Below are 25,400 nucleotides of genomic sequence, written 5' to 3'. Positions count from 1 at the left end.
GATGAAGGATTAAGCAAAGCAAATTACTCTTAAGGCTTGGTCATCGAATAAGGACATATGGTGCACAAGTAAATACTTTATTATTAAAATTACAGATTATTGCGGTTACGACTTTAATGTTCTTATATATAACAAAAAAAAAATCTACTATACTATACTATTTGGCATGTACGGTATAAATTAGGGTAAAACCGTCTTTTTAACTATTGGATAAACAATTGTGTCACAGTAAAGGAGCAGGTCTTTATCTGACCAGAGCCATCAACTGCATAGAACCCAGTAACCACAGGGCCACAGGCTATAGGGCTATACACCTATACATATATATATATATATATATATATATATATATATATTTGTGTGTGTATACACGTTAGGTTAGGGTTTAGTAGCTTCAGTCTCTTTTGCAATGCTTAGGTGAATAACCCGGATAAAACGGGTTGCAACTTAATGCCCGATTGAGTAAATGACTCGGTTTTTCGATTTTATCTTGTATAGGAAAGTTGTCAACTACCACTCGCCCTGTGAGAGCGTTTGATACACACTTTGATTTCGTGTTTGTGGAACAACAAATGTTTATCAAGCTTTTATTTAGAGGAAAACTAGGGAAAAGTCTAAAAAAAAATTCATTTTGATGAAAATTTATTTTTAAAGGTATAGTGAATAGTGATAGTTAAAGGTAAAAATGTGGTTTTTCGTTAAAAGTGAACAATATCATAAGTGTTTTGTTAAAATTTCCTTTATTTAGTGGTGTTTAATTGTCAATGATGAAAGTGTCTTTTATTTTCTTTCTTTTGTTTTGAGTCTCTCAATTCAGTTCGAGTTAATTATTAGTTGCAGTAATTCAATGTGGGTTTGTTGCGCATTTTAAGAACGAAATAGTAACATTTATTTTTACCTTTTATACATTTATCTTAATTTTCGATTCGTCGGATTGAATAAACTGAACAAGATTAGTGGAAAAATTAATAAGAGTATGTGAGAGGTAAAAAATGGTGTGCGAACAACACTACCTTAGTTTTATATTTTAAATTGCCTATGTCGAAAGCTAGATTGGAAAAAAAAGGTTCTATTAAGTTTCAAAATGAAATATTTTCTCTATAATGCGATACTCTATTTAATTATCTAACAACATATGGATATTTAAATTTAAATATAAAAGAATTGACACACTGATTGATCAACTTACATAATTCACAACTCCGACGAAGAAAACTTTTGAAGCTGCAGGCTAATCTAATTTTCCATTCTTAAAAGTTGAGAGGTAATTAGGGTAAGAGAAAATTAAAATTTGTTTGTGGAGCAAGGAGAACTTTTGACTCAGACTTTTTTAGTGTCCTGAATACAGAATAGAACTTCACATGTTATCATGCAATTAGAGGAACAATTAAAAAAATTGTAATTTTCCGATTACACAATGACATGCGTTTTAACGCTCTCTTGTTTTGAGTACACTAAAAAAATTTCTTAAGCAAGCATGAGGGATGGAAAAGGTGTTATGGGAAGCTTCAGGTTTTTTTGTGTGTATTGAATTGCTGTGGCTGTGGCTGTGGCTGGTACGAAAGAGACGTGTCTGCAGCTGCCTTTATAGGAGCGTGGGTTGGCAACTTGGCATCATAATTTGTTTCCCTTTTGCCTCACTTTTTAACTTTTTTCTGTCAGTCCCACCCACCCCACTAATTTGTTTTATTTTCCCCCTTACATTCCTATATTTTTGCTTTCGACCCTGGATTCTATAAATTATTACTTATTACCCTCTTCTTTTTTCATTTGGTTTACTTTTTATAAATCTAGGAGTTCATACTGTATAATTTAGATCATCTTTATTTGGATTTTGATGAGAGTTATTGAAAAGTTCGTTGACGAAATAACCATGGACCTACAATCACAAAACAAGCTTCAATGCTGTCAGTTTTGTCAAATTATCAGACTAAATACTTACTTTCAACAATACCAATATTATTTTCATCTTGTTAATTATCACATGCACATCAAACATGAGTGAAGTTTTATCACAAAATGTTGAGTTTTAGTTGGAATGAAGTTAGAATATATAACCCAAAAGATTTTGATTTTAGTTTTATGACAAAAGACTTCGGTCTTAGCTTTACAATGATATATATTTTTCTGTTGATCTCACAAGAAAATTTCCAAATATTTTTCGGAAGAGAAATATTATACGCGACAATTAAGATTTTAAATACTCTAATTAATAAGAAGATAGCCGAATTTAAATAAAAGGGTCTTGCTAAGACCATCTAGCGAGCCCTTTTGTCAAAACGAGTCTCTTTTAATTCCATTTTAACTAGTCCTTGTAGGTAGGGGTGGGCACTTAGAATCGAAAACCAAAAATCGAAACCGAAACACGAACCAAATTGAACAGCACCGAATGGTTTGGTTTTGCGGTTTTGAAACAATTTTGGTTTTGAAACTAAACCGCAACATAGAAAACGATTTGGTTTCGGTTTTGACTTTTGAAAACCGCATCGCAAATATTAATAAACATTTAATTAAATGTCCATATTAGATTTCATGTTTTAATTGGTTGTTTGTTAGAATCCATACACTTAGTATGGACTCAACCACAATAGAATATTATCATTCATCACTTTCTTTTGTTCATTAACTCGAAGGATCATTGTTATTTTATACCATCACACACACATATGTACAACCGTGGACTAATCTTGTTATTAAGAGACGAACAATGATCTAATGAAGTTCACTCATTTGAAGCATGATATCACATATTCTAGTATGAAAGTTTCGCTCACATTTAATGAATTCAAAGTTATTCAACTTGTTTTATGTTATACCTTATACGGGACACCATTTTGTTGCACAAACATATTTTACATCACAACTGCATGCAACATGCTAATTGCTTACATAACAAATTTCTTTTTCTTATTGCTACTGGGAAATGCTTATTAATATGTTAAATTACAAATTCTACATTTCTTCTTAAAAACCAAACCAAAACCGTTTGAAACCGCACCAAACCAAACCAAACAGTTTGGTTTTCATTTCGGTTTTGGCTTCAAAACCACACCAAACCGAACTGCAAAAAATTTTGGTTTCACTCAAAACCACACTGAATCAAACCGTGCCCACCCCTACTTGTAGGTAACAAATATGGGACTACACCAACTCTTAATCTACTCCAGTCCAATGAAGTCCAGTGATGGCAAACAAACACACCCTTAAAGTAAGCTAGTGGGGTTTTGGAACTTGGGGCTGGGATTTCTTTTAATAAGAAAAAAATGTCAAAACTTTTGTAAACATCGAATATCAGCCATTTGTTTAAATACTGAAGGTGGATTTGAACTACTACATTATTGCTATCTCATTGTGAGGCTAAGCTCACCCCTACTCCTTAATGTAAATAATATCGTTTGTTCAAAAAAAAAAAAAACTCAAAAAAATCTAAATATCTCACTCACATTCTAATAATTTCACACTTTCTTAGCACAAAATAAAATTTTCCCATATATTTACTCATTTTCTTCCTACTTTTTCTCCAGTTTAATTAATTTTAAACAATACATAATAGTTGATGAGTTATACTGAGTGTTGTACACTATAATATTCCTCAATATATTATTAATTAATAAAATATTTAGAAAAAAAATATAGCTCATGCACCATTGGAGATGAAAAAGGGATGTGCGGAATGGAAAAGGGGTGTGTGGAGGGGTGTGCTATCCACACACCCCCTTTTACTTATCCCACACCTCTTATTAATTTATATCATTTGATATTTTTCAATTCATCTGATCCAACGTCCGAAAATTAAAAGGACGTAAGAGAAGTAAAAAATGATGTGTGAATATCACATCCCATGACAAATTATAACCACTCTTCTAAAAACTCTATTTTTAGTGTGCTATATATACGAATGGAGGCCAAATATAAGAATACCATTAGAGATGACCTTAGGTTAGAAAACATCATTAAAAAGGCAAAACTTAATAATGTGGGAGACAATCTGATATCATAATGTTGTCCTAATGGTGATCAATTAAAACTTAATTAACCAATCTTTTTAATAACATCCTTCGACTACACTCATATCGTTGTACTCGAAACACTTATTACGTGGTGTATCTCTTTAGGTGTTATATAGATGATATGGTTAATGTATTATAATTTTAAAAGTATAATTAAAAAAAATAGAATAACTCTGATTGAAATTACAACACTAGCCAACGAGGGTTGGTTCAGTTGGTAAGAATGTGCTTGTGGTTAACCCCCAATCCAAGTCGATCCCGTTGCTAGCTGTTTTCGTTAGTGCACGATCTGTAAATTTCTACGTAAATTTATATTAGTTGCAACTAACAATTAAGTGTCATGCGTAAGTTTCTCGGAATGATGTCCGGTGGCGTGGTAAAACTGTAAGTGAACGAAATTAAAATTGTTGCTAATGCAGTTATGCTTTTACTGGGTTTGCGCAGGCTAATAATTTGCTCACATAAATGTGAAGGAATCGAAGTGAAGAGTGAAAGTACCCCTTTTTGCAAGTTGTTGGATTTTGTTGTTGGATTTACGTGAAAGATTTGATGAAACTAAAGTACTTTTCACCGTCTCTGAATTTTTCCAGAAGAAGAACGTCAAATGTGGACCTACTGCAAACAGGTATAACTAGGGCATCTAGATGAATAGTTAAACATGTTCAAGATTCAACGCCATTCTAATTTGTTCAGTTTTATTGGTTTTGGTTTAATAATTGGTAATCATTTTAAGATTCCTTCTACGTTAACATCATGTAAAATTGAATATTTTGAACCATGGGTGGACGCGGTCAAGAGGTCAATTGAACTTTCTAATTTCGATAAATCTCTATAGATGACTTTGGTGTTGTTTTTTTTAAAAGTTAGAGCAGAGCCGGTCCTGAGGGTATGCAAATGGTGTTACAGCACATGGCTCCTGATCATGATTTAATTTTGCCTGTATAGATAGTGTATATATATATATATATATATATATATATATATATATATATATATTTGCAATGATATACCAAATTATACTAGCTGTGTTACTGTGTAGTTGTCTTCCAAGTCTTATTCATGGATAATGAACTGGGTTTGACCATACCCAGCGGCTTCTTTGTGTGTTTTATTTTCATTTCTTTTGTGTTTTAAAAGCATGAGTTGTGTTTTATTTTATTGTTATTTAAAGCATGGCATTTCTTTTGTGTTTTATTTCAATTTTTGTTCGTATTTAAAAGCATGACTTGTGTTTGATTTTAATTTTCTTTTGTTATTTAAAGTATGGTGTTTTGAACCAAAAAATATAGGGATGTAAATAGATACCTAGCCACCATATTCTTATCTCAATTATATACAATCATAATTAAAATGTAAAAGAAAACAAAGCAACCAAAATGTATGCAAAAATAAGGAATTTCGAACCCAAAAACATAGGGATGCAAATAGGTACCTAACCACAACACCAGTCTTTATTTTTTTTACCTCAATTTATACATAATAATAAAAATTAAAATGTGAAAAAAAAAATATCAACCAAAATTCTATACTTTTTAAAGGCCTCCCTTGGAGTCTCGCACAGGACCCCCAAAATCTCAGGGACGACCCTGAGTTGGAGTTACCCTTTGTACAATTGCTTATTAAAATGCCTCAAAGAGGAGTTGCTTGTTTTAGTATGAATGATGGAACTCTGGTTTAATTTTTAAAGTTATTGTATTTGTATGTGTAAGAAATGTTTGTGAACTTTTACATGTGACCCTTTAAATAATTTTTCCTAAATCCACCATGTTTGAACTTTGAATATCTTCTGCAAGAATGATTTCATTGATACTGAATAAGTGAACATACAAACCCTAGTGTGGCAATTGTAAATCATGCAGCAAATCCGCAGCCAAGTGAGTTCACAACCTAATAACCCTACAAGGTTCCACTTTGTGCAAAACCATGTGACACATTGCAAATACGAATCCAGTGGGCCAATTGTCTCCACCCTCTCCTACCCCCACCTTTCTTGATTCTTTACCATGGCACATGACCTACTCTTCTTCTTCGCGCCTGGCGCCTTTGTCTCAGCAAAAACCCATGTATCAATAGAATGAATTACCAAGATGAATTCACATTCATTTGACGATTTGGTTTAATAATATATTATCGTGTGTAAAACCTTTTTGTGAACATGTTCTAAGTAGTTTGCTCTCGTATATTAAACAAACATATAACTCATAGCATGATATTTTCATATGCCTGAAAAACAACAAGTACATCATGTTTCACTATATAAAATAAAAATAAACTTTTTAATCTTCCTCTCATAATATTAAGACACATACAAAACAAATAAGGGTGTGCTATCCACACACCTCTTGATAATTTATGTCTATTGATCTTCTTCAATTCATCCGATCCGACGACCAAAAATTTAAAAGGTATGTGAGAAGTAAAATGGGGTGTATGAATATCACATCCCAACAAATATACCAACTCGGACTTAAATTACATTGAAAAATCTCTCTAACTCAATACTTGTTTGATTGGCGAGTGGGGAAAGAAAAAGGTCAAGATCATCGGTGGTATTAGGGAGACCAACCATTTAGATTAAAATTGGTTCGTTAGATCAAGTCCACTAGCAGCCCAATTGGCAGGGCAATTGGGTAAAATTGCCTACGGCCCCCAAAAAGGCGTTCCAATGGTCCAAAAACTGGGAGGCAATTAAGCACAAGGATTGTCTGCCCTCCCACTTTTGGTGTCATTCTGTTTGTGTGGTCACGGTTAAAGCACGTCAACATTTTATATTACTATTTATTTTTGTTTTATTATCTTTATAAAAAAACAATATAAAATGTTGACGTGTCTTAACCGTGACCACACAAAACAGAAGGGCACGAGAGGGCACCGGAAAAGGAAAGGCAGACAATCATTGTCTGGCAATTAAAGGAAGGGCAGGAGCCCATTGGGTTGCCCTGCCAATTCATGCCTCTAGGCTTAAATAGTAATCGCTCTTGCTCGTTCCTCTTCTCCAACAAGTAGAGTTGCACAAAAATAATTACTTTTCAGAGTAAATTTCACCGCATTTGTCCTCCTTAATCGATTGGACTCGCTCTTACGACTAAAAGGGCCCAAACGACTAAAGGCGTCGCTTTTGCAGGAGAGACCCCTCGACTTTTACGGGGGTGCTGCCCCTGCCCGCCTCTGCCCTACCTGAGTGCCTCTGCCTCTCATCGTACTTTTGTCACTTCAGTCATCCGCAGGCACCCGACGTCATTTTTTCACTTACGCCCCTTCTCCGTCCCCTTCCTCGCCACGCGTTGCACTGACGAAGGGCTATTTCCGTCATTTCGGTGATCTGCGCCCCACAGCTCAGCGCTGCAGGTAATTTAACGACTCAGAGAAAATTTTCAGTCCGCCTTTTTTCCTTCTTGCAGGGCGTGAGGCACTGAGGGTAATCCTATCTCCAGATCGGATGACACGTGTCGAAATATGTGTGGAGCGTGAGGACCACTCAGGAACTGCATCGGTCGTTGTCGCTGGCAGAGGCTGTCGGGTTATGCTGTATGGTAAACGTTTGGTATTTGATCGTACGGTCAAGATTTGATGAAATGGACCAAAAATGAACATATGCTTTAGGTTTTAAACCAAATTTTATAAACCGAATGATGTGTTTGTTAATGATTGGATTATTACTTAAGTGTTGATGAACGCACTTATTTATTATTGATGACACATTATTTGGTTTGCAAATTTGATTTAAAATTTTGATTTCCATGTAGACCCATAGCTATTATCACAGGATGAAGACACTCGGAAACATCGTATCTTCTTAAAAAAAAAAGTTTAATTTTCAATCAACGGATCAGATGAATTGAAGAAGTTCAAAGTACAAATTTTAACAAGCCTATACGAAAGATAAAATAAGTGTGCGGATAGTACCACTCTTTCGTTTTAGTTGCAAAAGATATTGATACAAGGAATACATATGACATCAAAATACTGACTCGATCCTCCCTAAACTCAACATTACATTTGTAACAAATTCAACGGGTAATACTAAGGAGATCAAAATTTTAAACCAAATATAATAAACCAAATAATATGGTTGTTGATGATTGAATTATTATTTAAGTATTGATTAACATGTTTATTTTTTATTGGTGACACATAATTTCATTTGCCAATTTAGTTTAAGAATTTAATCTTTCTAGTATGAACATAAAGTTGGATGACCTAAAAAGTACGTCAAGCAAAAGCACATCAAACTTTTAAAATATTCATCATCCATTCACTCTATTTTTTGGTTTCTAGATTGGAATTTATTGGTTACTACGATAAGTCTTTCAGAACTCTCTTTTATATTACACATGTAGAGACCCATCTAGTTATATAAAAACTCTAAGCCAAACTGTTATTGGACCAAACTATCATTCTCGCCAACATTTAGTTCTCAAAAAGATCACATGAGTTAACTTTGTATTGATTGGATAGTATATGTCTTCCGTTCGAGGCCATGAGGAGCAAATTGTTGATGAGGAGGTGGATACTGGGCATCAATATTATGGAAATACAATTTCAAGTCACTGGAGCTCAAGAATTCGTAAACCAGAACATATTGATTTTGTTAATTATATTTAACGGGTATTGATCTAGTTTCCCTGCTTGTTTTATTTTTTGTTTTTCTTCATATTATTAATAAAATCTAATAAAGGGGGAATGGCGTGGGGTTTTATGGGTGCAACGGTCATTTCTTCTTCAGGAGAAGGTTGGTGCCTCGCACACGACGACTGACGAAGAGCTAATCTCGCCTAATCATTCTCTACAATAATTATAAAATAAAGAAAAAGAACATGTCTACACGTTTGAATATTCTAATATACAACCAAATAAGTGGTAGGTTTCTATATTTTTCAGAGGCAATCGAATTGATATACTTGCTTGATTGAGTTGACCTAATAACGTGCATGATCCTATCCTTGTCAAAAGACCTGTATATACTCCATGTTACATGCACTGTTGCACATTGACGTTCTAAGAAGTAGTAGGGCTTACATTATTGCATTCATGATCCATGAAACTTTGATTCAACTCTACAGACGTTAAGCTCAGGAAACCAACAATAACCGTTCATCTCTAGCATTGGCCGACGCCGGGCACTTTTGATCACCGCCGGAGTTCTTAAAATCGTGGCAAGCTAGGATCACGACCGTCGCGACAGACGAAGTAAACATGGGAATGGGTCCAGAAAACCACAACAGAAAATTGAGAGCAAAGTAGAGTGCTCTAAGACCCAATGACCAAAATTCACTTCCCCTTTCAACTTCTCTCTCGGCTTTCTTCTTTTCGCAGTGGCTCCCGGTGCAGTCAACAGGTATTTTGGGAGCAACTCCACCCCTACCCAAATGAATAGTAATTGACTGCAACGAATAGTAATTAACCAAGTGCATTTTCATCCATAAAACTAAATAATCTAGTCTATTTTACTAAAATATTATTAATTTTTATTATAAAATAATTATTTTATTTTTAATTTATGACATTTTCTTTATTTATAAAAAAAATATCATTAATTTATGACATTTTATCCTTTTTTTATATTTTTAAAAGTTTTTGACCGAAAAATCTAGACCTTTGATCTGAAAATGGAACGGTCCAGATTGTGCCACGTCACTAGCCATTGGGTTTGAATTTCAATTTTTTTTTTACCGTTGGAAATCCAACGACTGAAGACGCGCCACGTGGCCATATCTCGCGCCCCTTCAGTGTGCCTGCAGCGCGGGGCTTGCCGTCGATATCCTTATTGGGAATGCGCGCGTGTTTCCCATGTGCCTGACGCAAAAAAAATTTCTGGCCTTCGTTGATGTTATGATGGCGTCAGCATGACGCCATAGAAGCCGGTTCCTCCCTTAGTCTATTTTGGGCGGCCTACAAACTGAGGTGGACTTTGGGCCGGCCTATTTTGTGGGATGGAGTGAGTTTTTTAGGTGCCAACCTATTTTTTCGGGCTTTGGGCCAGCCTCCAAAGGAGGAATGGACTTGCTCTGAGTGGACCAAGTGCCTGGCTAATTGAACAAAAGCATGAAAAAGCAAGGAGAAAAAAATGTCAAGATGCAGATGTACTTGATGGAAATAGTTGAAGGGTTTGTGTTGCCATATATTATTTGCTTTGGGAAGTTGTTGTTGGAGTTTGCCATCCAAGCTCCAATGAGAGCACAGAGAGTTAGAGAGATTGATGCTAAGGGCGTAGTTGCACTTGTATTGGAGGAAATCACATCAAGAGCTGTTTTAACTTTCTTTGCAACTTGAACATCTTCACCCTGATTCAACCAAATGGTAAACAAATTAACACGGAACTTGCAAGGCTCGTAGCTGAACTGGTTAGGAGCATTCACCCCTACCACAATATCAATCAAAAGATCACGAACTTTGGAGAAATAAAAGAAGATACGGCACCTACCTGCAAGATTTTTCCAACCCAAACTTTCTTGTCATTGTTTTCAGAACCGATGGCAGTGGAAAGAGGGTAATTGACGTATTTGTAGAGGAGGAAGAGGTGGTAGATTAGCATGATCAAGAGCCCACTTGGGACCAACACCACATCTAAGTACTCTTTCTGAAAATGCAGAAAATCCATAGCTTCTAACCTCATGGTGCTAAAAACTATAATGCAGTAGAGGGGATTTGTTCTGTTTATAAGCTGTCCTGCCCAAGATTCATGGGATATTTCGGGATTTGTTTAACAACGTAATCTTTGACTCGCTTTTGATTGGCTGTATACTATAACTTAATTACTTCAGTTTCCAATTTATATGCAGCTAGTAGTTGACATTGTAAGATGTTGCAAAAATGGAGACTCACATATGCTGAATATTCTGTGCAAGTTCTAATTTGCAACTCAAATCTTATCACAAGAAGACCCCTTTACTCATATATATTAGCTGAGGAGTCCATTGTGCATGGATTTGTTAAAAGCACTCATTGACTTCCTCTTGCATAAGCTCCAAACAAAACATGCTTACAAAAGTTTCTTTTATTAACAATTATCGTTCGTGAAATTTGAACTTTGGACCTCTCTCAACCTGAGCGAAGATTGGATGCTGCTAAACTAAATGTCCAGGTCCAACTTGCTTGCAAATGTTGTAGAAGCTGGCCTTACCATTCCGTTGACATATCAAGCATGCTAGACTATCATTATTCCTTATACTACCTCTCGTGCAATTAGGGATTGAAATTTCTAACATGAGTAGGATTGTTTATTACTTGATGAAAACCACAAATGACAGAACAAATATGTCCAACAAGGAAGAAGAATATATGGTTTTAGCTGTGTACAAAATTCATGCTCAAGAAATAAATAATACCCTTCATTTACATAGCGATGACTTGCTGATTCGTATCTGGCTTCTTGACGTCATGGCAAATTAGGATCAGAACTTTTACAAGGGAGGAAGCGAGCATCGGTGCAGGTCCAAAAAACCATAGAAGAAAATTGAGAGCAATATAGAGTTCTCTAAGCCCAAGTGACCAAAACTGAACTTCCTCCTTGAACTGCTCTCTCGGCTTTTTTACCATCGATTCTCGTAGTAGCTCCCACAGTGCTTAACAGGTAGTTTGAATGGATAAAGTGGCTAGTTGGTTGAACAAAGCATGAAAAAGCAAGGAGAAAACAGGTCAAGAGGCAGATGTATTTGATAGAAATAACTGATCGGTGTGTGTTGCCATATATTAATTCTCTTGGGACGAAATTGTTGGTGGAGGTTGCCATACAAGCTCCAATGAGAGAGCAGAGAGTTAGAGAGATTGCTGCTTTGTTTACTTGGAGGAAATCACAGTAAAAGCAGGTAAAACATTCTTCGTAACATCTTGGTCCTGCAGCCATCAAAAGTAAACAAATTACGGTTAATAGCGTTTGCGTACCCTTGCAGTCGAGGTCCTTCAAATATCGCTTGTATTAAAAAAGGACACATGATGCTTACCTGCAGAAGTTTGCCAACCCAGTTATTTTTGTCCATGTTTTCGTATCCAATGGCAGTGGAAAGAGGCTGCATGAGGTACTTATAAAGGAGAGGAGGAAGAGGTGGTAAATCAGCATGATTAGAACTCCATAGTTTTCCGATCTCTTGGTGCTAAATGGCGATGAGTAAGGGGTCTTCCTGTTCTGTTTATAAAGGAATAGTTCCGTCCTTTCCTGTCCGGTCAAGTCCAATCCATGATACTTGATTAAGGAATCCCGAAAAATCCCAAGAATCATGGGCAGGGCAGCTCCATTATAAACAGAACAAGACCCCTCCACAGCTCTACTGCATTTTCATTTTTAGCACCATGAGATTGGAAGCTATGGGTTTTCAGGAGTACTTAGATGTTGTGCTAGTCCAGTTCGGACTGCTGATCGTGCTAATCTACCACCTCTTCCTCCTCTACAAATACATCAATCACCCTCTCTCCACTGCCATTGGATCTGAAAACATTGACAAGAAAAATAGGGTTGGAAAAATCTTGCAGGTAAGTTTCATATCTTCTTTAATTTCACCTATTTTTGTGAAGTTTCTTTATATATACTACTCTCAAGTGCATGGACGAAAGCTGTTAACCATTTGAGCTACGAGCCATTGCATGTTCTGTGTTAATTTGTTCACTGTTGGTTTCTGCAGGGTGAAGATTTCAAGTTGCAACGAAAGTTAAAACAGATTTTGATGTCATTTCCTCCAATACAAGTGCAACTACGTCCTTAGCATCAATCTCTCTAACTCTGTGCTCTCTCATTGGAGCTTGGATGGCAAACTCCATTAACAACTTCTTACCAAGTGAAATAATATATGGCAGCACAAATCCATTAACCGTTTCTATCAAGTACATCTGCATCTTGACATGTTTTCTCCTTGCTTTTTCATGCTTTGTTCAATCAGCTAAGCACTTTGTTCACTCAAACTGCCTTTTAGCCACCCCGGGAGCTACCGTGAAAAGCGACGTGAAAAAAGCCGATAGAGCAGTTGAAAGGGGAAGCGAGTTTTGGTCACTTGGGCTTAGAGCACTCTACTTTGCTCTCAATTTTCTGTTGTGGTTTTTTGGACCTATTCCCATGTTAGCTTCGTCTGTCGCGACGGTCGTGATCCTATCTTGCCACGACTTTGAGAAAGTCTGGCGGTGATCAGAAGTGACTGGCATTGTAGGCCAAGGCCATGGCTCCATACGAACTATCAAGTTTGTAGGGTTAAATCAAATTTTCATTGATCGTGAATGCGATAATTTCCAGTTACTTAGGTTATCAATTATGTACAACCTTAAGTCAATGTGTGCATCTCTCGTCTTCGCTTGTTTTTGTTTGGCATGCCGCTCCTCCTATATAGATTCTTCTTTTTCTGCATTCGGATTTCTTGGGCATACCGACCTACATGTTTATCTCCCCCTCTTGATGTATGGTAAGGTTTGTGTCCCCTCTCCTTTTCTTTTATTTTTTAAGAAGGGTAAGGTTTATGTCCCTATCTTTTTTTGTTTTTTTTGTTTTCTTATTTGATGAGAGAGAAGTTTTATGTCTTCTTGACTAAGTGTAACTTCTTATTTTTAGATTCATAAATTTCTTTAGTATCATCGAGGTTCTAAAAAAAGGCAATGTGTGCTTCTAATATGGAGTATGTACACATGTGTTTTCACAAGGATGTCCTATAAAACAAGTTGCATACATAAGTTTGCTTTTATTATTGGGAAAAAATAATATTATTGGGAAAAAATAATTTTATTACGCCAAAATTAATTAAGCAATACTGTCAATTCAACTGCCTCTAAATAAAATATAGAAACCAACAACTTGTCTTGGCTATATATAAAGAGTATTCAAACACACGTTTCAAGTTAGGTAAAAATCGAACTTGTAGTGCATAAGGTTATCGACATCTCCAAGTACTAGCCAATCAATATAAAATTTACTTTAGTATAGTAATTCTGACAACCGATAATATTAAAGAAAAACACTTAGATCAAACTACAATAAAAGAAAAACCTCTTCATACATAGTGCACTAGTAGTCGAGTGCAATAACAGTTGATTTTTTTTAACAGTTGATATTTTTTTCTTTTCCCAAAACGAGGATACTAGGTGCTTATTTGTAATAATCATACTAAATTCCAATCTACTAACAAAATTTTGGGCCATTGAAGGGAAATGTTGAAGTTAATCTCCCAATTTCTAGCTTCCAAAACTCTTTCGTGGTGTTCGTAATACATTGTTTTTTTTATTTTTTTTTATAATCAAATTACAATTTGATCTTTCTTGGCAGTATACTCACATAAATCGATTAGCACTACTAGCTAAGGAAACCTACTACCCAACAACTCCAAACAAACATGCATACACGATTGACAATTACGCAGTACTACTAGTCGTAGTTTTAACCGTTTCTGTATGATGCTGAATGGTCACAGCCACCTCTGAGATTCTCTCGCCGGTGTGTTTAACGAGCTCCTTTCCCGGAAGCTGATGCTGATGCAATGGTCTGGTGTTTGTGTCAAGGTTATGTAGAACTATGACCAAAACCATGGAGGAAACAAACATCGGAATCGGACCAAAAAACCACAGCAAAAGAGTAAGAGCAAAATAGAGTGCTCTAAGCCCAAGTGACCAGAAATCACTTCCCCTTATCACCGCCATCTGCACGTACCACGCCGGAATGTTACTATCTGGCATGCTGATCAGGTAGTTTGCATGGACAAAGTGCCTTGCTGATTGAACAAAGCATGCAAAGGCTAGAAGAAAACAAGTCAAGAGGCTTAGGTATTTTATTGTGAGGATTGATGGGTTGGTGTTGCCATAGATCAATTCACTCTGGAAGACTGTCTTAGTTGAATTACTTCCGAGCCAAGCTCCAATGAGGGAGCTGAGAGTCAAGGAGATGGAACACAGAAAAGTTGCTGCTGATGTGTTGGATGAGATCACATTTAAGGCTGTGCCAACATCTCTCTTGTCAACCTGCAATTAAAGTTATTTAGGTGCAATGAAAATTAGGTTATGCTAGGGTAATAGGTAGCAGACCAGATTATGCAGCAACTCAACATGTGCATTATGAACCCAAATTGGATGCTAGGGTCACAACTTTGGAAATCTCAAAAACTTTTTTCTTGCACCGATGCCTGTCAAGTTGTTACATAATCCGGTCCGCTAATCGAGAAAGAGGGAGAGATTGTAATTACCTGCATAATTCTTTCAGCCCAAGCTCTTTTGTCATTGTTTTCAAAGCCAAGGACTGTGGTGTGAGGTTGATGGAGATATCTGTAGAGGAGGATGATGTGATAGACAAGCATGATGAACAGTCCACTTGGGACCAAAACCAGATCAAGGTCCTCCTTTCCAAAATTCATAATTTTTTGCTTTGCTGGTTTGCTAACTTCTGAATCAAGGAAGTGGTGATTAAGTGGATTCTAATTTACAAATAGGTTTTTTTTCATATACAGTTCCCAAATATTGTAGGAGGATCATAATTTCTTTGGATTTGTTGAAGGGAGCCTTGACTTCAATTTCGGCTGCCTGCAAGAGCGACTTGGATTTGCCTATTATTTAGTACTAATTAATTCAGACCAAATGACCAACCCACGTTTAAGGACACTAAAAAAGAAAAACAACAATTTCTAGAAGTGTTAATTTATAGGGCAAAGATAACAGATAGGAGCTCCTCGAATCCATAATTAATATTGCAAGATTGTTTGCATATGAGTTTCTGGTTCTTACATACCCTTTTGGTTTTTGACTGCATTGGTTACTTAGGAAAAAACTTTTAATAGCATTGACTGACTACAACAACACATTAAGTAAGATCTGTATAGGGTTAAGTGAAAAGAAAAATACAAAATAGTCTCGCGCTTTTGTTAAAACTGACATGATCTATCCAAAATTTTCTGTTTACTTTGTGTTCTTTGTTTTGGTTTCTTTGCAGATTTCTCTTGGCCAAGTTGCCATATTGAAGTTAAAATCTGGAACTTAGAAAATTTGCAAATATGGAAAATGAAGAAAGTTAGGCATGTACCCTTTGTTTAATGTGAAAGTGAAGAAAAATCCCCCAATCTTTAAGTCAACAACCCTTTTTGGGGTCACAACCTTCATGAAAAAGTTTTGATAAAAAATGCTCCCAAAACAAAAAAAAATCAAAAGTAACTCAAAATAATGCATCAAATAATGTAGGGGTATTTTCATCATTTTACCATTGTTTTTTTTTAATAATTAATTTTTTTTGTACATTTTTTTAAGAGAACTGCTAAACCCACCCCGTTGTCTTATTTCACCACCCACGTTATATTTACACCCACTATAAAAAGTTAAAAAATTAAAATGTTATTTTCTCACCCACTATTATTCCTAAAATAACCCTATATATAATTAGAGATAAATTTCTTTAAAAAAAAAAGAAAATAAACAAACCTTCTAAAAATAGGAAAAAAAAAGAAAAAAAACCATGTTTCCTTTCCAAATTCCAATTTGAGTGTCCTTTTCGAGATGCATACCAATTTGAGTGTCCTTTCCAAATTTTCCCTAACCTAATTAAAACAATTCCAACGAATTCTAGGAATTCTCATAGGAAAACATGAAACAAATTGTACCTTAACCTAATGCAAATTCAAATAAAAAGTCACAAAGCTATGCTTCAATTATTCATGTCGACAAATCAAGATGGTCCACATAAAATTATCTTTTACCTGTTTGACGGAAACATAGTCATCTACTTGTTCCATAGAAATGTCATCTTCTAAATTCATTCTTTTTGCTTTCTCTGAATGAAAGGGTATGAAAAGGATGAGTTAGGGTTTATGGAAGACAAATTTTCTAAACTTTTCTTTTCTTTTCTTTTTTTATAAAAAAAAAATTAATGCAAAAAGGAGTAAGTAAGGTCCCTATTAGTCATTTTACAAATAGATAAATTTGTAATTAAAAAATTCATAAAAAGGTGGGTGGGGAAATAAGACACCGGGGTGGGAATATCACCACTCTTTTTTAATTAGTAACTTACAATAGGTTAGCAATAATGTGATTCAATCAGTTGTTCATTAAATATTATTTTCTCTATTTTTAAACACGTTCAAAACATCTTAAGAGGCACGTAATACTGGTTATAAAAAAAGTCTTACGCATGCGCATAATAGTGTGATTAAATTAGTAATCAAATCTTTATATATAAAGCCAACAACCCCTTATGGGGTTACAAGCTTCACCCAAAATTTTTGAACAAAAATGCTTTTTGTTTTTGTTTTGAACGAACGATATTATCTACACTAAGGGGGGAGGGGGTGGACTTAGCTTCACAATGGGCTAGCAATAATGTAGATGAAAATTGAAAGACCGATTTTATTATTTGAATTCAGCTGCTTTAATTGGTTTGTGAGAAGTTTTTTCTAGCATGATCTAAGATTATTTATTTACTTCAAATATTTGACTTTCCTTTTGTCAATTCACACATATAAATATATTTAAAACATGTAAATCGCACGTAGCACGCAGTAATTCAAAAATGTCTTCTGCACGTGCATGAGCGCCTGCATAAAGGCTAGTTATCTATCAATGCAAGAACAATTCTTTAATTAAAACTAGGGGAAATGCTAGAAATAGTCACGTACACGTGTGGGATTGTCATAATTATTAATGCTTGTAAAGCTACAAAGAACTATCAAAACAAATTTACACACATGTGCATGATTGATTTTGATTTTCTTTTTTGTTGATAGACTGATTCTGATCATTCATGTTTGTAATATTTACAAAGTGGTCAAAATTAATATACATGCATGAGCGACTGATCTTGTGACAACCCATTCCTAGTTCTACGATTTTATAAAATTTTAAAAGTATGAATTTACGAAAATGCCCTTAGAGGTGAGGGTATTGACTTTCCATTACCAATGTATAGTGAGACGTACAAAATATTCTTTTAGCTTATTCATGTAGTACTCGACAATACGGCCGCGTAGGCGCAAGTAGAAGCGGATTGGAGTAATGATATTACCATTTATTATTTTATATAATTTCATAAGTAACATTATATTATTTTAAGATTTTCTTGGGGGTAAGAAATAAGAAGAAGGAGAAGAAGAAACGGAGGGGAGAAGGGAAAAAGAAAGAAAGAAGATGGGCACTGCCCAATCAGAAATGAAGAGAGGGAAAATGACGAATGGGAGAGAAGAACCAGGAGGGAAAAAAGAGAAGAAGAAAATGAGGGAACCCAAAACGGGTCTTCCTTGACCCATGTGACCTGACCGACAGGAACCATAGAAATCGATGGTTTCCCAGCCAAATTTTGGTGAATTAACCCAGACCACCACCTGGAAACAATCCCACGACCTCCCCTCTTCCTTTTTCATCCATTAATTGGTGGATTTTAAGCTTAGGTTTTGTGATTTTGCACCAACGACTTCGAGGGCACCTACGGCGGCAATCTGCCATTTCTGAAACAATTCCATACAATTACCACTGCCAATTGACTTCCCTTGAGGTCTAGAACAAAGCTCAAACAACCTTGGAGGTGGCGGAGCACCGAAGGTGACGGATCGAAGTCACCAAATCTAGGGTTTCTGGCGGGTTTTAGCAAAATTGGGGCTTTTCCAAGCCAAATTGGACTTGGCCACATGCGACGATGGTTTGTGATGTCTTGATATAAGTGCTAGGGAGTCGTAGCGCGGACCTCAGGTGAGTGAGTCTTTTCCTTTCTATCATGTGTGTGTGTGTGCGTATATATATATATATATATATATATGATTGATATGTCCTCAAACGGTTATAAATTGATTATTGCATATAATTACTGTGAATGTCGTGAAATACTAATGCGAACTACGAATGACTTGATCCCTGTTTAGGGTACGTAGGCAGTCTAACGAAACGTTAGATGCAGCCATAACATAAATGAGATTAAATAATTGAGACAATAGCCTTGTTTGGGAAATTGTGCAAGGTGAGGGACATTGGTAGAAAATGTGAGATTTAACCTTATGATTCAGGGATTGGATGTTGGTCATAAATCATTGTGTGAAGGATCAAGAATTTGAAGTAAAGAATTGTAAGTATTGATAGTTAGTTAAACTAGTGTTTAGTTGAGCTTGTCATCGATAATTATTCCTTAAAATTTATAGTTCGGGAGTAGAGCATCATAGATTGTGAATTTTATGCCACATTATTGATATATATATATATATATATATATATATATATATATATATATATATATATATATATATTTGGAAGCACTACGATAAGGTTAAGTTTTGAATTGCATCAAGGCATGTCTATAAGTATATTATTGCGCATAATTATTATGAATGCTTTAAGGTACGTAGGTGAACGTGGGATGCATAGATAAGTTTAGGTGAGTATATGTTGTGAAACGTGGGATGAATAATTATGATTACATTTTATTTGGAAAGATCGAGTGATGGCATGACTATATTATGTTTTAAGCAACTCCGACACTGTTGTACGGATTGCCCATGAGTCGTACATGTTATGTTGAGATGTATTGAGAGCTCATAAACCTGCACCCTGGTGTTAATGCTCCCGCCCGTGGCGAGGGCACAGTCTTTCACATGATGTTCACCTCCCACACCTTACGCTCACCTTGGATACAAGGTAGGTGCACAGTCCTGTCATACATACCACTTTAGGTGGTTCCGACTCGTAGGTGACCCACGATTATTCGTACAATCTTCATGTGATCGTAGCACTTGAGCGTATTTATTTACACCCAGTCCTGTCGTACAGACCATTTTAGGTGGTTTCGACTCGTGTGCATGTATACTTATTGAACTATAGATAGTCGTACAGGTCATTATAGGTGACTTCAACTTATGAGCTAACATATGTGATGATATATGGATAAGTCATACAGGTCACTAGAGGTGACTCTGATATGGATAAGTTGTACAGGTCACTATGGGTGACTCCGACTTATGAGCTAGCATTGCTTAATGAGATATGGTTGTAGTCATACAGGTTACCAGAGGTGACTCCGATTGGCGTGCTAGTATTGGTTATTAAGCACTTGATTATTTATATTGCTAATGAGATGCTGTGATGTGGCATACTTCTGGATTTAATGTTAGTATACCCTTGATTTCATGTTTATCCATAGTATGATTTTCTGGAAGCTAAACATGTGTTACGGAGATGGATTATATCGTTTAGAAGGTCTTTACTAAAGCTTTATTTTATGGCCACTCACTCTAGTTTTTATCCCTCTAGGTCTAGTAGCAGAACTTTCGTATCGACGAGGATTCGTGGCAAGTTTTCGTATTGGAGATTACCTTCAATGGTATGAATTTTGATCCACTTTACTGTACTTTACTTATGCTCTGACGTCACGTGTGAAATGGATTCATTTTCGCTCATAGCGCACTCTTACATTTAAACACTTTTAGGTTTAAATTTATCTACTTTTTTCCACATCATCATACTTTATGGCTTCGTCACCCTCCATGTGTCGACCATCACAGCCCAATTCGGAGTCCTAGTGGACATCCCGGCTCGGGGTGTGTCAGATCCTATCACTCTTTTAGAGTTAATTATATTAATCATTAATAGGTCCTGTTTGGCATTGGTTTTTTCACCAAAAACTACTTCACTTTTTTAATTAAGTAACAAAAACCAGTTTTTAATGAATATTTTGTTGAAAATACTGGTGGGTTAAGGAAGTTCACGGAAGAGGAAGAAAGAGAAAAGAGGAAGAGGAAGAGGAGAGGAAATAATAGAGAGTTATCTTTGTACTATTATTATTCCAGACTCTCAATGAAAGCACCACTGCTGCCCCGAGGATGTACTCCAGTCACATTGACTGTAGAGGAACCTCGTAAATTTTGTGTCTTGTTTCATTTATTCCACTGCACACACCGTCAATTTTACAACACGTTATCAGAACGAGAAGCTCTTATGTCAGTGGAAAGTACAACGCCATAAATCTGGTGAAGCATTACCTACCTCTCACCTCTGCTAGTGAAAATCTCACAGAATAAAAGGTATGTCCATTTTCTGTCTCTGCCATTGCGCTTGAAGCGCCCCACCGAATTCTAGTGAGAATTGAAATTTACAACGACTTGCAGTCATCACGAGATGAGAAAATTCGTACTTGACAACTAGTTTCCAGAGATCCAGAAGAATTTCATCACACTTGGAAACCTAGATCGCGTCGTTTTCGACGGATCTCGAGAACTCCCATGAATACTCGGTTGTTTGAGATGGTGATGGCAAAACTGACTCCACTTAAGCCTCCCTCTCTTGTGCCTCCGTCAACCCCACTGTCATTGATGTCTCTGTAGGAGGTTCTTGCTTCGCGATGCCATGTTCCCTAGGTCATGCAAGAAAAACTCCAGTTTCTGATAGCCTTTTGAATTAAATTGAATTTGGGCAACCTTCACAACAAGCCAGTTGGCCTTGCGTTTCGAGACTGGCAGAGACAGAGAAGGAAGAAAAATAATAGAAAATGGGGATTGATGGAATGGTAAGGCACATGTGTGGTGTTGACTGCACCCTAAGAAAACTAATAATAATAAAATATAAAGGGATTTGAATGGTGCACGACACTATTTGGTCAAAATAATAAATAAAGACATGGTGCATGGCACCATGCTGTAGAAGGAAATAAAAAATAATAAAGGTTTGAATAAGTGCTGACAAAAGAAAGAAAAATAATAAACAAAATGAGGTCTAATACTTCTTGTTATTTATGTAAATTGGTGTTAGTTTAAAACCCCTTCACAAGTTCTATTTACTTTAAAGCAATTTATTTACCATGGACGGTTTTACCGCCTATTGCTTTAAGTTTTGATTTATGTGAATGATGCTGAATTAAATCATTTGTCACAAGCTTTATTTACTTAAATGCAATTTATTCACTATGGCTGGAATTACTGCTTATTGCTTTAATTTATTTATTGTACTTCTTTTTATTACGATGAGTACATACTGGACCCGAAGTTCCTTGATCTGATCAGATCAGAACCTGAAGTTTCTTGATCCTCATCACATAAAATGATTGGACCCGAAGTTCCATCATACAGAAAGATCAGGCATGAAGTCCATTGATCCTGAAGATCAGGACATGAAATTACTTGATGAGCACCATAAGTTTGAAGTGCTGCAGTGGATGAAATTGATTACATGCGCTCTGCTCATAAAAACAAAATTGCCAATTTTTACATGGGTACATGCTATTTTGCATGATGCATTATTAATTTGGTTGAGACATGTTACCAACCATCAATAGTTCTCAATACAACTCATGTTTGGGAACTAGCCAAACATTATACATTTACGAGTTTTTGGTTGTGTTATCTATGTGCCTATTACACTGCCACAATGTACTAAAATGAGGCATCATTGCAGATTGGGCATTGATGTTGAACATCATCTATCATTCAATATTTAGAACCCTTGACTGGGGATATGTTTACCACGTGGTTTGCGGACTGTCATTTTGATAAGACAATTTTCCCGCCGTTAGGGGGGAGAAAATATCATTCCAGAAGAATGATGAGAAAAGACCATTCCGGAAGAACGAAGAGAAATTGTCTTATTTTGATTCACAAAGCAATCAACATGAAAATGAAGTAAGAATAATTGAATGATGCAATGATGTGTCAATCAAATGCCATATGCATTTAATAATGCAACGAAAGTGATAAAATCACATGTACTTGCTGCAAATGTGCCTACAAGAAATGATTTCTTTGTTGCACACCTGAAGCGTGGCAGCCAAACTAAAAAAAGATTCAATATTCCGAAATAGGAAGAATATGACACTTATAAACTATTGCATTCTCAAAGCATAACTGTTGTATGCCAGAAGTATGACAGTCGCCGAATGGATATAAGTCCCAGAAACGACAATTCGCGGACATGGGAATGTTGGTGTCTCATGCATGAAACATGATAGACATATAGGTTCTAAATGACTCAACGCCCAGAAGTGGAGATTAAAATCCAAGCTCTATAACGCTGAAGAAAAGGTTATGATCCACATTCTCTAAATTATAACTATCTTGGAAAAGATAGTATAATGCCCTTGAAGAGGCAATGGATATAAGTTTTTATGCATGCGCATGCACATGAGAATATGAGATCATAGATTGATGATAACCAATGGTAATTTTGGTTTTTATAAGTAGCTACTAAATTCATCAAATGAGCTGTGTTGATATTGAGTCCCGTTCTTTTTCGTTAAAGGAAAAATTATTGACCAAAGATGGAGAAAGGCAATTCCATTACAATTTTGTAAGAACGTGGAAAAATAGACCTATATACTTGAATACAATACAAATAGCAAAAAGATGTTGAACCAATGAGGTTACATTGGGCATTTGTAATACAATGAAATACACTCACATGATATGACATAAGGTTACTAATTGAAACCTAAAATTATACTCTTGTAAACGAGTTCATATGATTGGAGAATTATATACGAAGGGTTGTGAGTCGCCCGCATCATATCTCCAAAAGTAAATCCCTCAAGCATACATGGGAGCAAATTGTTCTGTATATATTCCAAAGGAAAATGTGTCATGAAGTGTAGAAAATCCCTGAAGGATTCAAATTGCTTGAAGTAAGCCCCGGAAAGGTAAAACATGAATTATGTACTCAATACCAATGCATGGTATAAATTGCCTTAGTGAGTACTATCATTATGATATTGTTGCAACATACTAAAATCTCTTGCAAAAGTTAATTACATTAAATTAGAACTCCTGAAGAGTTGATGATATTAAATTGAGACTCCTGAAGAGCCAAGAAAGATTATAAAGTGTTGAGATAAATATTGTCTCGAGCTGCAGATCGAACAATCTACCAACATGAATCTTATCCATGATGTTTATGATATTAAAGAACCATTTGGATTGAAGATTATGAGTTGAATACTCAAATAATGTCGATACTAAGAATGATCATTTATCTTTGTGAGGGTAAAGATAAATTGATATTTGGTCAAGAAGTACCACATCTTAGGAAAATATATGTTGTATTGTATTCAGCACAATACACTGAATGAAATAAAGTTTATCTATTAATGTCTCCGAGAAATTACAGACATGTACATACACATGAGTTAAAATGAACAAACATGAGGGAATCTTCACAAAAGTTGCTCATGTGAAGTCTAAGTGCTCGACAGTACCCTAGAAGGAGGAGACATTGGAGATTGATCATGTGACACCCTAGTAGGCAAAACACCAGAAGGGGAAGACATCAGCTGCTTTCAAAATCTAGCAACGAACCTTTGGTGATCACTTTGAATCCAACTTTTAGATTCCTGCAGCTGGTCGAGCTTTCTTTTCATACTTGTAGAGTAATTATTTGTAAACACGTGTAACACTCTATTCTCGTACTTGAGCCATCTGATATCTTGTTTAAGACTTGCCACCTCTGCCATCAATGATTCAACTTGGCGAGTTTGAGCAAGTAGGCATTGACCCATATTGGATACAGAGCCCGCACATTGAATACTAAGAGCCAAAGAGTCTTAAACGGCTAACTCATCAGACCATTCTGAAAGGATTCTGTTATCTGTTGGAATAAGAAGATTCCTAGCTACTATTGTAGCGGTATGTTATTCCTCATCACAGAGTCTCCAACTGTAAGATGACTATTCGAAGATGACAAGGACGGTGCCATATATTATCCTGATGCGGCTCGTCTATATCCCTCCCGAGACTCAAATTTAAACAAAGGTTAGATGGGCAAGCCATTTTCAGAAAATGATGAAGGAAAAGAAGGTCAGATAAATTAAAATCTCAGAAATACAACAGAGACAATTCTCACAGGTTGGAAATCTTCAAAGTGTAATTTGAATACAATCGATATCTCTATAAAAGAAGAGGCAATAGAGCCATTTGTTCAGAGATCGAAGAGGCACCGCTCTCCAAATTTCAAAACCCACATTTTCCTGAATAAAATTTGTTGGCATTTTTTCAGACGCAATCTCAGCTTTTTCGGAAATCGCGTGCAACTTTGTCGAAGATCTCTGACAAAGTTGAAAATGCTTAAATCTTACTGTTCTAATTACACCACAGTTGCTGACAAGAGTAAAGACACATCACCACTACTTGCTAAATCTCTATATATGTCAACCTCTGTTCTCCATAACAAGGCAGACCTGCAAGAATGTCTAACTTTTCCTCATCTCCGAGAATGCATCTTCAACACAGCATCTCGAAATACTTAGTTTTCTTCCTCTTTGAGAATGCCTCTTCAAAACAAGTCATACCAGAGCAAGAGTATCTTATATCATCAGGGACGAGAGCAAGAGTATCTCATATCATGCAATCTTTCTGTCATTTCCTTTGTCCTTGTTCTTACCTGCAAAGACAAGGATAAAGAAAACAATATGTCGGAACCTCTACTCAAATTTCTGGTAAGGAACTGACTGCCTTGAACATTTCCTGATTGCTTACCTAGTATTGCTCT

General features: G+C 35.9%; 1 protein-coding gene and 3 pseudogenes across 1 annotated transcript; 1 reads left to right on the top strand and 3 right to left on the bottom strand.

Annotated features, from left to right (window-relative positions):
- Positions 1 to 8,952: 8,952 nt before the first annotated feature.
- Positions 8,953 to 10,611, bottom strand: LOC126622279 (uncharacterized; annotated as a pseudogene).
- A 733-nt stretch (positions 10,612 to 11,344) lies between these two features.
- Positions 11,345 to 12,246, bottom strand: LOC126622278 (uncharacterized; annotated as a pseudogene).
- A 53-nt stretch (positions 12,247 to 12,299) lies between these two features.
- On the top strand, positions 12,300 to 13,125 carry LOC126622940 (uncharacterized; annotated as a pseudogene).
- A 1,058-nt stretch (positions 13,126 to 14,183) lies between these two features.
- Positions 14,184 to 15,456, bottom strand: LOC126622277 (uncharacterized). Its single transcript, XM_050290965.1, has 2 exons — positions 15,161 to 15,456; positions 14,184 to 14,939 (listed from the first exon to the last, which is right to left on the bottom strand). The coding sequence occupies exons 1-2, from the start codon at positions 15,326 to 15,328 to the stop codon at positions 14,337 to 14,339; spliced, it is 771 nt and encodes a 256-aa protein (XP_050146922.1). The 5' UTR covers positions 15,329 to 15,456; the 3' UTR covers positions 14,184 to 14,336.
- Between the last annotated feature and the right edge of the window lie 9,944 nt (positions 15,457 to 25,400).

This window comes from Malus sylvestris, chromosome 5 (genome assembly GCF_916048215.2).
Source record: "Malus sylvestris chromosome 5, drMalSylv7.2, whole genome shotgun sequence".
Taxonomy (NCBI): Eukaryota; Viridiplantae; Streptophyta; class Magnoliopsida; order Rosales; family Rosaceae; genus Malus; species Malus sylvestris.
Note: the sequence above shows the minus strand (reverse complement) of the source record. Positions and strands in the feature narration are given on the sequence as shown.